This window comes from Buceros rhinoceros, unplaced genomic scaffold, assembly GCF_000710305.1.
Source record: "Buceros rhinoceros silvestris isolate BGI_N320 unplaced genomic scaffold, ASM71030v1 scaffold1525, whole genome shotgun sequence".
Taxonomy (NCBI): Eukaryota; Metazoa; Chordata; class Aves; order Bucerotiformes; family Bucerotidae; genus Buceros; species Buceros rhinoceros.
Genome location: NW_010412086.1, coordinates 72779 through 87450, shown reverse-complemented (window position 1 = coordinate 87450; position 14672 = coordinate 72779). Strand labels below are relative to the sequence as shown.

Here is a 14672-nt window from a genome sequence, read left to right as displayed (position 1 = left end):
GAACCTGCTCTACTGCAGTCCCCTGGCTTCTCAAAAGCTTTCACAGGATCTTCTCTTCCCTTGCTAACCCCTTTTCAATAATTAGGAAGAGGGGATATTGCAGGAACTCTTAAATATGAGCAGACATCATGCAGACCAGCTATTTTTAATACTGCCTAAGGGTGGAGAAGAGAACAAAAAGAATTAGAAATGTCTACATTAACTAATTATAAATGCTATTCTCTGAGACAGAGCAAAAAGAACATAAGCAAGGGAGGGGTAAAATCCCTAATTTCCCAAATTGACATTAGCAGGTATCTGGTAAAGATTCTGTTCTACTTGCTGGGAAAAATAATGAGAAGTAGTCCTCAGAAAATGCATAAAATTTAACTATATGCAGCATAGCAATTTGAGGATATCTACATAGAAGGAAGTTTTTAAGTAGCCTGGAAGGAAAAACAGTTCTATCTCCTCCATGAGCCAACCCTGATTACAAAACAGAGTCTAAGGAGGAAATGCAGATAAACTCAAGAGAGAACATGCAGACCACTATGTCCTCCATTTAGCTTGGACACCACATAAAAATTATGTAACTAATGATCCAGTAGTCCCACAGCTCTGCAGTCCCTGCTGGAGCAGAATACAAGTCCTGGCAAAGACTCTGACATTCACTGCTAGCAAGGCCAGACTGTGGTAAAGTGAGATGGAGAGGAACTCTGCAGGCTTCTGGAGGATGACCCTCAGGGTTGCACCCCTTCAGCAGAGCAAATGTGAAAAACAGCTGAAACAGCTGCCCAGTAAAAAAATACGGATTTGATTCCAATTAGTATCTTGCATTTTGAGCATCAAGAGTACACGAATGTCATAGGTTCTCTCTCTCTCTCTGCATTTATTGGATGCAAATACTGCACCCAAAGGGCTAGACACTGATTCTGAAAAGGGATAGAAAAATAAAGCGCAAATGAAAAAAAAATTCTAAGGAAATAACAATGGAGTCAGTAGCTATCAAGATACTTTATTTCACTGCCTTGTAGTCATTTACTGAGATTAGAGGGTGGAACTGGAAGAGCCCAGAAAAGCAGAGTCAGCACCAGTTATGAAACCCCACCCAGAATACTCAACTGACTGAGCTGAAAAAGCTTTTGCCGATACTGTGAGTTCTGAAAAAGAGGGGCACTGCCAGCACACTTGACCAAATTAATCTCTGTTGAGACTGACTGAAAATGGAGCTACACCTGAGGCAGACTGTTCTTCCACCAATAAACCACCCCTACTTTCAGTGAAGCAAACCACAGTTCTTAGCACTAGATGTCTCTTACTGCCCTGCTTTCTGAAAAAGTTGAGTATCTTCAAATAACATTTTGCCCTTGAATGTTTTAACCTTGAAATAGAAACTGTAGTGAAGGAAACTGCCTCACTAAGACCTAAGTTAGTAACAAAATGACACCTACATGTTTAGATGTCTTTCAGAATTAGTTTTAACATTACTAATATTCTTCTCATTGGTATTTAATCCAGGAAAAGGTCTTTAGGAAAACAGAGGGAGGGAGGAGCAGGAGAAATTATCTTCACTTAGAAGAAGAGGTCACCACAGGAGGTTCTCACAATAAACTGCCTGCAATTTGCTAGTGAAAATAAAACTGCTTTTAACAAACCAGTGTGCAACAAGAGAGATAATGCCATGACCATCTTGCAAAGAGTGATAACCCAAGAATTTTAGGAGGCAGAGTTTTATTTCATTTAGAACCTCAGAAGTATTAGCAAGCAGCAAAGCTGACCAGGGCTTACATATAGTTTTATATTCTCTGTAAAACACTGATTTATTTCATAAAGATCCCACACCAAAACACTCTTACCTTACTGCAACAGCCATGCTTCCTATAGGGTTGATTGGCAATGGCCTGGCTCCAGGAAATATTCCTCTACTCAGAACTCGAGCTCCATTTTGTATCACTCCCGGAGGAACTTCAAAACAAAACAAAACAACATTTTCTCTTTTAATGGAAAGGTAGAAAAACGTAGGTGCAAAATGCAGAACTTAAGCTTTTCGATGAATTGAGAAAACATTTGAGAGGCTTGTGTAGTACACTGCTTACCGTGAACATCTTGGCCTCAACTCCTGTGATTGCCAGGAGTTTTTTGCCATTTTCATGGCAAAAAATTTAACAGCAACCAACGATAACATGGCCTGTGGATGCCACTGCCTGACCTAGTTGCTGCAGATCATTCCTTGTACAAAGAAATAACTTTTGTTTTGAAATCACCATTCTGAGGGGAATGCATGTGCTTAGAGTCGAAACCAGCTAAGAGCACAGATTAACTTTCATCTACAATACGAAACGACAATAGAATATAAGCACTTCACTGCAAAAGCTTTTTATCACTCCAGCTTATTTTCTGAGCAGCAATCTCTTGACCTCTGTCTCCTGCAAAATAAAATATTAACTACAAATGTGGATTTACCAGGAAGGGAAATAGAAGAAGCTAAAAAGGCATTAGTACCATACCACTAATTATCCCCGCTCTCTTGCACCGATGACCTCTGTCACCCAGCTTGATGGCAGTCATGCGCCTCCAGCATGTGGCCAGGTCACAGCCAAGCCTCCCCCATCCCATGCAGGCCACTACAGATGAGAGATTTCACTGGGGCCCTTTACATCAAAAACTGCAGCTCTGGCCAACGAGATCATAACCTACCACTGACTATTTCCCTTCTATCCAGACATGTTTCTGTGCACTTCTCAGCCGAGGGCAGCCAACCCCCCAGCTGAAGGAATAGTGGAGGAAGCACCACCACGGCACCACCAAAGGAAGAGTCTGTCCTTAGCAGGTCCTCAGCATTTTCCTCCTCCATGGTGAGACGTAGGACTACGGAACACAGTTCCCTTCCTAGGCACTTACTAGGGACTTATGTGTGACGCCATTTGTTTGCACAGCTATTATATGTCCCTTCAGGACGGAACAGTAACCTCCAACAGCCTCAGCCTGAACTGGCTTCTTTAATGCTCACAGCTAGCCAGTTCGCTCACTTTTTCTTTACTACAAGTCATTGTTTATACTGTAACTTCCCCTGGTGGGGAATGTCCAATAAGACAAAAATGATCATTACTCTGCATGTATTATTTTTAAACATGCAGATTATATAAATACGTATAAGACAAATGTAAACCACATCACTTTATATAGGTGTATAGAATTTTGTTTTTAAATAAATTACAAGGGGATTATAAAAACCATACAGCCTAAACACATACACTTTACATATTTCAGATACACCTGAAAATATTAGTGTATTCTGAGGCAGAGAAATACGGGCTCAGAAGTACATAATTTCTAAGTTGTTTCATTATTTCTGAGGTACATTTCCACTTCCTAGCAACACCAAGCCAGATCCACTCCTCCCTTCTTGCTATCCTGATGCTCATCTTGCTTCACTCCAGACCACACAGATTAGTTCTGGGAAAATAAGCTTCTTTCTCCTGTTGGTGAGAGCACATCATCCCCCTAATCGAATCCTTTCACTCTGTTATACCCACCTTTGCTTTTGAGCACCTCTGAAGAACAGGTCATTTATATTTAGGTGCTTAAGTACAGTCTCAAATAGCTAAAACTACAGAACCTACTTTATTACAACTAGGGTCAGCTTTCAATGACCAAAATAATTCAGAAATTGCTTTTTGCTATTTATACTTCACCACTTTGTGCTCTTTCTCCTCCAGCACTAGGATTATGAGAAATTGATCAAACCTGTTTCACTCAGGGGACACTATCAGGCTTTCAATGCTTTGATATTTGGCTTTGTACATGCTGTAGAGAAATGCTATCTTGCTAAAATCTTCAAAATCTGAATTTCTTATTGTATTTGTTTCAACAGCATGACTTTAAGATGGCCAAAATATCAGCACTGTGAAAGCAGAGTCGTCTCAAGGATATGACTAACGTAAAATGCACAGAGAACAGGTAAATTCAAAGCAACAGATAACCATGCCAAAGGATCAATAAACAGACATAAATTCCAGTGGGAATGGTTCTTCCAACAGGCTTTCAAGAGGGACAGATTTTGTACTGTGCTACACAGTGCAGATTCTCTACATTTACCAAGTCCTGTTAAAAAATACGAACCAGGAGTTTTGACCAAGAAAAATCTAGAATTTTTCTCTTTACTATTGATACAAAACATAGTTGTATATTGAAATTAAACATTTGTGCATACACACAGAGTATCAGTGGGCTATGAACGTTGCCTAAATACACATGGAAACTTCAAAACAAACACACTGGAAGTTCTACTTCAAAAAGACAGCAACAGACTGTTTGATGCCCAAACTCTTCTTTCCAACTCCCACTGCTTCTTTAAAAAATCCTGTTCACTTCCCCATCACTTCTCTAAAAATACGGTCTCAAGTTTTTCCTTCTTTACCTTCTCTGAGTTTCCTTTTTCCTGCACTCCTACATATACAAAATACACTGCCAACCATCACAGCTTAGACTTTCCACATCCTGACATCTCCACTTGAACCCATCCTTCATATTCTTCACCCCTTTGCACATTTGTAAGTCATGGCATGCTATTCATTGTCTGCAAAAGCTTTACATTTAAAAACGTGACCACCTCAGCACACACACACACTCACAAAACCATTTTGGTTGGAAAAGACCTTTAAGATCATAGACTCCAACCATTTCAACCATCCAAGGGTTCCACCTGCTCCTCCCCCACCAGTCTTCCCTTCCATAATTAACAACTGTTTTTTAAAAAAAAAAAAAGTGGAAGTTTGCTGTCCCCAGAGACACAACTTGGTATCTACTCCTGCCTGTGAAATTTACTTCAGTTATGTGTCTGTTCACCACGCCACCACTCATTGAAAGGCTTCCACAGGACTATTTATGCCAGAAGAGGCCTTAACTATAATTCTAACTTTTCTCTGAAGTACCACAGCCCTGTATTTTCACATCATCTTTCAGAATTCGGTAACTATTTCAGCTTGCAACAGTAGTGTTATTGCTACTGATTTTTAATTTTGTTTCCCAAAACTCTCTGAATTATGATGCAGCAGTACCACTACATCACTAGTTAAGTTATGCAGGCAGGCAAACATATCGTATGCAAAGGATGAACTGAATGAAGGCACTGAATGATGCAATGTACCCTTTCAGGAAACATCTGGAACCGTAATGAAAAAAAAACCATTGCAACTGGCTGGTAAACTAGCTTCTGTAGCATCGTAAACCTAAAATGAAAAGCAGGATCAAAATAATCCAATGGCAGAAGGTATTAACTTCTAGTTGTCCACATAACCAATGTGCCACTGTCAGACCGATCTCTACTGCTCACGCATCTCTACTTGGAGCACTTAAAGCATCAATACTCATCCTTACCAAAATGACAGGAATGACTTTATTTTCTAAAAAAAAAAAAAATCTATGTATAGAAACTGGTAATACATTGTCCCTCGTACCCAGACACTTGCCCTGCCTTTGTGCAGGCTGTATGAAGATGGCTCCTTATCACCCAAGGCATTATTTACACATGTTGGTACTTCTGAAACGTTGTGGATTATTTACTGGAGAAGATGCGATTCTTTTATCCTGAAGATACATTTATGGCTTACATGCTTTAATTACGTTTCAAAACCATACTTTGAGGTGAGGTATTTATATTTCAGATTGAACGTTCAAGGTGTGGAGGCAAGATAATTTACTCTAAGCCGTATCACCAATCAGTGCCACTCTGGACTAACACCTTACAGTCCAGACTCCTCTTTTCTAACGCTTCTTTACCCAACAGTACAGGCAGGTTACATGGTTCCCAATTCCTAGACAGAAGCGTGAAATGTAATTCACACCTTCTTTGTGTAAGTGCTGGAGAGGTGTTTCTGTCTGAGAAACTCAGCTCAAGAGAACAATGCACAAAGATGCGTGCATCTCTTTGATAAAGGTTTCCACTTTCACCAAGTGTTCCTAGTGATACACAAAGAGTCTGAAACAAAATCATTATTCACCTTTTAGCTTTCATCACTGCTACGCTTCCACAAGGAGGCATTGGATCTCATTCTGCTCTCAGTGAGCTCAAACCCAAGAAATACTTCTACTGGAGTAGAGTTACACCAGGTACAAAGAATCTGCCTCTAATCTGTTGCAAGAACAGGGAAATGATTTTTTGGATCTTACGCTGCTCTGGTGGAATTCCAAACCTGAGTAGGACCTGCTGGCATTTCAAGTCTCCACCAGCTAACTGCGGAGGGAAGCAATGCATCCAATGTCATAAATCAAGACTGCTTCTCTGAAATTATCCAAGGGGCAAGATAATCTGTCTTTTATAGCAAACTTATACATTACAGTTTAACAGGCAATTAAGTGAATGCCATGTAGGAGAACATACCATAATCTGAATCCATCAAAACACTACATCCAGACAGTGTTAAAAACATCCAACAGAAGCCCTCAAAAATCAAGGGCTGTTTTGTAGCCCATGCTCAGTCTCCGGAGATGGTAAGTAGAAGGCACCACATGATCACTCCACAGCCAGTGCATGACTGTTCTAACTCAAAACATGGTTTTGAGTGTACATTAGGCGAGTAGAAAATCCCAAATTATGGATTTCTTCCATCACATTCCTCGACAGATGGCATCCATAATCTTTTACATGTGTGTGCGGGAGAAGTGAACTTTCCCCATTCAGCTGAGCTAACAACCTCATCCAAGACCTTCACAACTATCAAAACCACGTTAGTCTGGATCCTTCCCTGAAGATTTGATTGTCTAACACACAACACAGCAATATGGCAGAACTGAAATGTAAAGGAGTAAATCTCAATGGAAGGAGTCATCAGACACACCAACATCCCAACAGCTCACTAGATAAGGAAACCTATTTCTTGGTTAGATGTTGGCACTTGGAAGTTAAATGAATATCAGCACTGAGAATGATTTATTGTAAATCAAGGAAATTAAAAAGAAAGGGGTAACAAATGTGTTCTTTATGTCACGTGGCAAACAAGCATACACTTCATTAAACTGCCTAGCTCAAAGGAGCCAGTATTTGGACTAGTCAGGAAGACTGAAGAGTATTTATTGAAAATGAACTTTAAAAAAGTGGAGTATTAGAGTATGGCTTGTCTCTTCGTCTTCTGTCACATGCTTTTATCTCATGGCTCTGTTCCTTGACCCATCTCTTGCAGCACAGAAGAAATCATCGTAGACAAGAGATACAGAGTTTCTGCTAGTATCTGTCACCTTCAGCTTTTCTACCAATCTCTGTTCCAGGACAGAGTTTAGCAGAATACTTTATCTCAGGCTACAAGAACTGAAAATAGGGAAGTGGTAATGATGTATTTGATGGGACATCAAAAGTTGCCAAAAGCAAATGTTATCTGCCAAATGTGCAACTTTATTCACTTCAACTCTCTTATCCCAGGCATAAATTTGATGCCATCTGCCTAACTTCTCTTTTACTGCTCAAGGACAATTTTATACCTCTTAAATTCCACAGTCTGTAGTCCTAACAAACTGCAAATCAAGGATGCATCCAACAAGCCATTTACTCTTAAACAAAACTTCGAGGCAGAGGAAGTGTATGTTGATAATCCTATCACACTCATACTTCGTCTAAAGATATTTAATAAAAATAATTGCATCTTCTGAGCTAATTTTTTTATACGTAGAAAGCCACAGCTAGAGACTCCTCATTTTGGTGATGTTGTAACTGCTCAGTGACAAACTAAAACATGCTGCTAAATCAAAATATACAGAATAGGAAGAAAGTAGTAGAAAGTATTTAATAAAAGTAAGTTTTCTTTCCAATTATATTTCCTCACTTTAATTACTCAATACTGAAACAATGAAATAATTTAAAAATCCTCTTTAATAGAAGTAGAGGATGTCATTCCCCCCAAAATCTCAGCAACTGGAATGGAAAGGTTCAACTCTATGAAAATGTCTTTTCCCAATTTTAATTTTGATACAGGACTGTCAGCAAAAATATATATAATCTCAATTTACTGTCACTGATTTATCACTTGCTGATATAAAAATTTAGGCTGGAAACTGTCTAATAAGTTTTAAGTGACTTGTCCACAAGCACTACAAACAGAACACTACAGGGATTTGGTTTCATATACAATAAAAATGTCCCAAGAAAACAGCATGTTCCATTTGATTCTATATGGAGGATTTGTGTCTGTTATTAAGGCAATTTTACATCAATTTTTTGTCTTGATTCCTGTAGATATATCTTCCACGTATAAAATCTACTTGCGTTAGCTTAAAAAGCAAATTTCATTGGGGTACGATTTTAGAGGTATGGTATTAGCAGATCTTTTTAGGGAATTACTTCTCCTCCAACCAAATTTAAAATATATGCATCTATTCTGTGTTTTATATGCTTTGAGACAAAGATTAATAAAGATGTCCAAACCAGAGAGATGCTGATCTCACCCTTGGAAACGCTCCTTTTTAAGAAGCACCCAGGAAAATCCCATGCTCTCTTCCCAAACGTCTTCACCACAATGCTTCAGTCTTCCTAAAAGGCACCACCCACAGAACCAGTGTTGCAAAGTTTCCTGAAGGGCAACACTTTCCAATTACCTTGCAGGAGTAGTGGCGAGGAGTACTGAAAACAGAAGACGGATGTTCAGAGCTGAGAAGACTCTCAGTCTCCTGGTATCTACCAAACCCCTTCTGCAAGCGCTTGTTTAAAGCTGCAGTATTAAACTTCAGCTTGAGCAACGTACTTAACATTCACGTGCAAGTCTCGAAGTATACAGCAACGGGCAAAGGACCGCTCCTGAATTCAGAGCTATGTATAATACTGCTGAGTCAGGAGCCTCCTGAATTAAATCCAGATTTCCAGTGTAATCACTTTGACGGCAGCACTGTTTCACTAGCAGCAGCAATACACTACACACAGACACTCCCTGCTTAGCGGTCCTTCCTGAAGAGCAAATGGTTCTAAGCTCACAATGACCTCACCACTTCACCAATTGAGAAGGTATTGCTACTTAAAATGCTTGCAGTGGCTTGAATCTCGGGAAGTCCAAACGCTGCAAACCCACCAAACCCAATCCATTTTATTTATGGCTAAATACAGTGGTCTGGCTGGACTAAATGACACGTCCAGGATGCTGCAACTCTCAAGAGCTGGGAATGCTAACCGGAGTGACAGCTGGTCACATTCACTTTCAAAACATTCGTAAGAATTAAAATACTGAAAATGTTAACAATTGCACAAAACTAAACCATGGGCTTCCCTGAGTTAGTAGCCATGACTTCTAAATTGAGCTTCACCATTTGTTCACCACCTCTTTTTCCTCTGTTCTTTCTGTGAACTAGATTCCCATCAGGGAAAACCGGCCCAGAAATCTGATGCAACTTGTGCAAGATGGCCCAGCCAGTACCCTGTTCCCTGCGGGTCAAAATACAGTTTTCAATGCAAGTCACATATTTTGGAATTAATATTCATGTACTGGCTACTAGTAAAATCCAAAGTATTCATAACTTGTGATAGCTACTCCTGAAGAAAGCAAGTGTTTTAGTTGCTGTTTCTTTTTAAACATAACCAAACCATACAAAACTTGATGAAACACAAGGACTTCCATAAACTGAAGCAAGAAAAGTATCAAAAATATGTTACTACATGCCCTTTCTTAGCATATCACAGCATCTTTCGTGCTTTATTCTTGGTGCCAGCTGGACTGTATGTTTCAGTAGAGTCTTGCACAAAGCTGCCTACTTTGAACTTTTGCCTTTAGTTACAATCTGGAAACACTCAGTCTGTAAAAATACTGCCAAGTGTTAATATTTCAGAAATTGATTTCTGATGTCAACACTGCAACTAGATTTGCATTATTTCCAACCTTTAGTGACAGTATTAACAATCAACTTCATGAGTCTATAAAGTAAACCCCCCACAAACACAAAGTAATCCTAATAATGGTTTTACTCTTTTATTCTGCTGGGGGTTTTTTATGAAAAAACGAAACCTAAAAACTAAAGCACGGTGTGATGGGGGGAAATGGTAAGCAATGTTTGTGCCAGCTCAGATGCTCTTTCAAGATTTCACATAGAAAAGTAAAAGCTGATTTTATAATTCATGTGTGATTGTTAGCAGTGTTTCACACATGGGTATGGAATTTTAAACGGTCATTTAAAACCATAAAACTAATTAATCAATCTGTAACAAAGCAAGAATAGTTCACTCTGGATTTTCTAATGTCACCGAGATCTGATTCCTTTCTGACAGACTATATTAAAAGAATAAATTTTATTAAGACTTGGAAGGATGGCTGGAGTTAACTTGATCCTAAAGAAGCTTTTAGCATTCTCACTGCCTAGACGAGCATGGATTTTTATCCTGCTTGAAAGGTAGATTTTAATCCAAGAAGATGCCTTCAAAGTCACAAGCCAACCCACGTAACCATGCATGCAAACAGGAATGAAGACTCTCTCACTACCTGCTTTGCAGCTATCCACATTTCACAACAATGGTTAAATGTTTGTAGGACAGGCAACGGCCTTAACGGACTGGAGTTTTAAACTTTATGACTTGTCAAGCTGTTCAAGACACCGTGAAATGACGCTCAAGTTCAGCCTCCACCTGACTGTCTTTGTTGTGGAAGTAACTGGCACACTCAAGAGTCAGACTCAGACAAAAGGGTCTTTTCACTCAGGCCAAACTTCAGCCCAACTGTAAACTATGTAAACTATGTCTCTTCCTCTTCAAATCACTTCCAGGCAAGCTTGTCTTCAGAAGATTCTACTGCCCTGAGGGACTGAGCACATGCTTGACAACACGGTCTGATACGACGAACGGAACTTCAAAACGTCACGGGATCACACAGTCCCAGCGTGCTCACTGCCCTGGTCATTCACAGCTTCACTTACAGACCACTGACACTGCTGACAGAGCAGGGAATGAACTGTGGGCTTCGAGATGATGCTCAGCATTGCGATGAGATTGTTCTAGATCGATTGCCTTTTTTACAAAAACTAACTTTAAATGTGATTTTTCATGGAATTGTTTCCTAATGTGCAGTAGTAATTAAGTTGCTTTAAGTTTCCCAAGATCTTCCTAACCTGGTAGATAAGTGAGGCCCAACTGCAATTCACAGGAGAGGCTGATTTACTTCCTCATTCGCACACACATAAAAATATTTCTCCTTTGTAATTTAGAAGACATCTAAGGTTACAATAAAAACTGTGCTTTCCTCCTGGCAGCAGATGGAATGTCTGAAGGATTCAAGAACTAAGCAGACGCTGCATTTTCAGTTTAAAGGCACAGGGGAAGGTCTTGTTACTTGCAGACATCAAGGAAGGAGCAACGTGAGTAAGAAGCCACCTTTCTGCTTTCAGCTCCCTTTCTCTTTTGATGTCCCGGATACAACAGTCCATCCACTTGCAAGGTGACATGGGGGAGAGATATGCCAAACTTGTAGAAGGTTAGAATTTCCTCCTTCAGAGTAACCTCTACAAACTTAAATAGCAATAAGCCATTTGCCAACCTGCAAGCTATGAACTCTGTGAAAGTCTCCAAATCAGTTCCACACAAACACCTGCAACACTGAGAAACATGTGCATGTGCTGAAAATCTGCAGTGTGTTTAGTACATGGAGTTTACTATGGATCACCTTCCTTTCTTGTCTACAATCTTCTCCTGCTCTCCAGTTCCTCCAGGAGCTCAAATTATTCTGTGTTTTCCCCATCCTTTTCCACGCACATACTACTTTATGTCTCCTTCCCTCTCTCACAGGCAGTTTTACCTCTGCACTCATACTACCCCAACTTCTTTTCCCCTTTTCTCTGCCCCACAAATCTGGCTTCTTTAATTTTCTGATCCTTTGAAGATCTCTCATTTTATTCTTTCCAAGTTCAACAGTAACCGTCTCTCCCCAAGAAAATCCTTCCTTTTTTCTAGCTACACATAGCTGGGATTGCTCACCCTTTTTCCATGCAGTCCTTGAAAGCTGCTTAGGAGAGGAGGACGAGGATGACTTTTCTCTCTTTCTAGAAAAGACAGTTTCTTGGTAGATTGTGCTCTCCCCTGAGAGGAGCGTCTCAAGAGGCAGTTTTCTGGCAGAGTCACAAAGCAGGCTGACAATAGCTTTCCTGGCTGCACAGGAAATGCTTTGATGGTAATTGACTCTCTTCCCCAGGCAGAGTATCAAAGTGCAAATCAAGGCTTCCCCTGAAATTTGGATTTGGTTGCTCGAGCTAGAACAATAGCGGTGATGCTAGACAGGCTTGATAATGGCTTCTATTTTAACTTCTGCCTTTATTTTTTAGAGCTGTCTGTCACTTGGCATTACTACCATGCCTGCTGACCAGCGATATGTTGGTGTTCCTGTACTCCCTGCTTTTGTGCAGCTGTATTCCTTTGCAGATTCCTCTAATACCTTCACTGCGAGCTCTGTGGGACAGGCCGATTCCTGCACTGTTTGCACAGCCCCGTACAGTGGGGGCCAAGGCCCCTTCAGTGCTCTGTTAATACACAGCATCGAAACCTCGGGGCTGGTCACACAACAAGGAGGACAGTATTAGCAGGAAATGAGACCTTTCCTTGCTCCCTGGAGTCTGCTTGCTGCCTTGCATTAGGCAGAACAAAAAAAGCAATATGGGCAGGATGTGTGCAAGGAAGGAGTTGTAACAGTGCCCAAGTGCACGGAAAGTATCCAGATGGCTGTGGTAACTCACATGATGGGAGCCGAACAAAACCAAAATGAAAACAAAACCATATGCCATGTACCCTTCGCTCTCTGCTCTCTTTCTCTCCCTGCCTTTCTCCTGGCTGTTGCCCCAGGTCCTTCTATCAGTATGGATAATAGTATGTTACTCAACGATGTGTATGTCATGAATAACAATAACCCCTCTTTACATCAGAGATCATGGATTACTATTATTCATGTAACAAAGAATGTAATATGAACCACAAAATTATACTCAGGTAAGGGTCAAGAAAGTGTAAGGATCTACAAGGGAAGTTGTATTTCTTCATTAAATCCTTCTTTTTATCTGGTATGCTGAATACTTATAAAAGATAATATTAACTTTACATGTCTATGTTGCTATATGCTATAGAAATATCTACTCACAACCTGCTTGTATCTCAGGGGGAGTATTCAAAAGCATCATGGCAGTGGCAGCATCAATGTCAGGATCTGGAAAAATCAACCAATAAATACATTATTTACAACTGGGCTAATCTTCTTGCCCCCGTTGCTATACTATAGGTTCAACCAAATCTCTGCAGTGAAAAGGTATGAGTTTGTTATTCAGAGGGCTTGTCAATCACACATTGAATTTACCCCCAAACTTGCATGTGATCCCATTGCTACTATTAAGAAGAGCAGAGTGATGAATGTCACCAAACCATACTCGTGTGAGTATGATACCTTTACTGTTAGCTTCACGAAGCTGCTGTTTAATTCTGTGGAGGGTATTTAGATTTCCTTACAAAGGATCTGTGAAAGCAGGTGCAACATTACAATTTGGAAGCAACACAGAGCGATGAGCTGACAGGACAGTGGGAAGCGTAAGGAACTCCTACACCTAAGCAAGTACAGAAGATGACACTCATTCTGATTTGTTGATAAGGATGTCAGCGATGTTTGAGAAAGTATTGGAAGCCAAACTGCTACAATTAAGGGAAAAAGAAATAGCATTTCATTGAAGTGCCAACTTATTTGCATCCTCATCCATTGTCACTTTAATATAAGCAAAAACCATCGGCTGGCTGCTGTTATTCTTAAATTGGTTTCTGAATACACCACGAACAGTCAGTTGACAGATGGTAAGTTATAGAGACAGAACAAAATATGATCCTTTTATAACTATATTCGCTTGGTTCGCACACAGCAGCTCGGCTGCTATGGAAATGGAGGTAGCTATGACAACAGTAAACAACCCCACAACGGCCACTGAATAAGCTGAAAAGAACATCTGCCCCAGCAAATCGTCCCAGCTGCCCTGGGGCACAACTTGCTAATCGTGCAGTGATGCCCCATGACAGAGAAAGCCGCCTATGCCCTGTCCAAACAAATGAAGTGTGCAATTGAAGCAGACATAAAAACGCACACCCCGGCGACTGCTGCCTCTGTGCTGCTAACCTGAATGACTAATGAGTATGTGTTTGTTGTTTGGGTTTGGTTTTTTTTCAGCTTATCAGTATTTATAGTAAATTACATTTAAAAAATAATCAATTTACTACTACTAGCTTCATGGCACTTTATTTTAGCTATTATGTCAGAAAATTACTTTTCTCTGTTAAAAACGTCTGTATATTGTACCTTTATATATTTCAAATCTATTTCCAGTAATGTGATGTAGTATAAAACCCTGCAGTTTATTAACAATACAATGACATAGAGATGATTTCAATATCTGCTTAAGCAAAATAGAAATTCACTTGACTGGTTAAGAATAAAGGGGATTTTTGTTAGTTTAAGTACGTACTTCTCTGTGAATAGCTGCAAACACGCTTCTAATGGCTACTCTATTATTTAATTGCTGACACAGTAATCAGAACCACAGTGTAGCCAGGGCAAAACTGAAGTTTAAGCAGCAGCAGACTAAGTTAGTATAAAACGTACCCACATCACAGGAAGCAAGTGCCTGTCTGTCTCCTGGACAGGTGAGCATACCCCTTTCCAAAAGTCACCAGCAGACTACTCAGAAAAGCAGCTTTACCAACTTATGTTCAT

The 14672-nt window shown here is 40.1% G+C and overlaps 1 protein-coding gene across 1 annotated transcript in view; it reads right to left on the bottom strand.

Moving 5' to 3' along the window:
- Window positions 1–14672, bottom strand: part of LOC104493525 (forkhead box protein N3-like) — a gene marked incomplete at its 5' end in the record, with an annotated part of 66936 nt that overhangs the window by 8564 nt on the left and 43700 nt on the right. The window contains 2 exons of the mRNA XM_010136222.1: window positions 1836–1944; window positions 13068–13130. Coding sequence (XP_010134524.1) covers window positions 1836–1944; window positions 13068–13130 — 172 coding nt within the window. The remainder of the gene's footprint in view (window positions 1–1835; window positions 1945–13067; window positions 13131–14672) is intronic.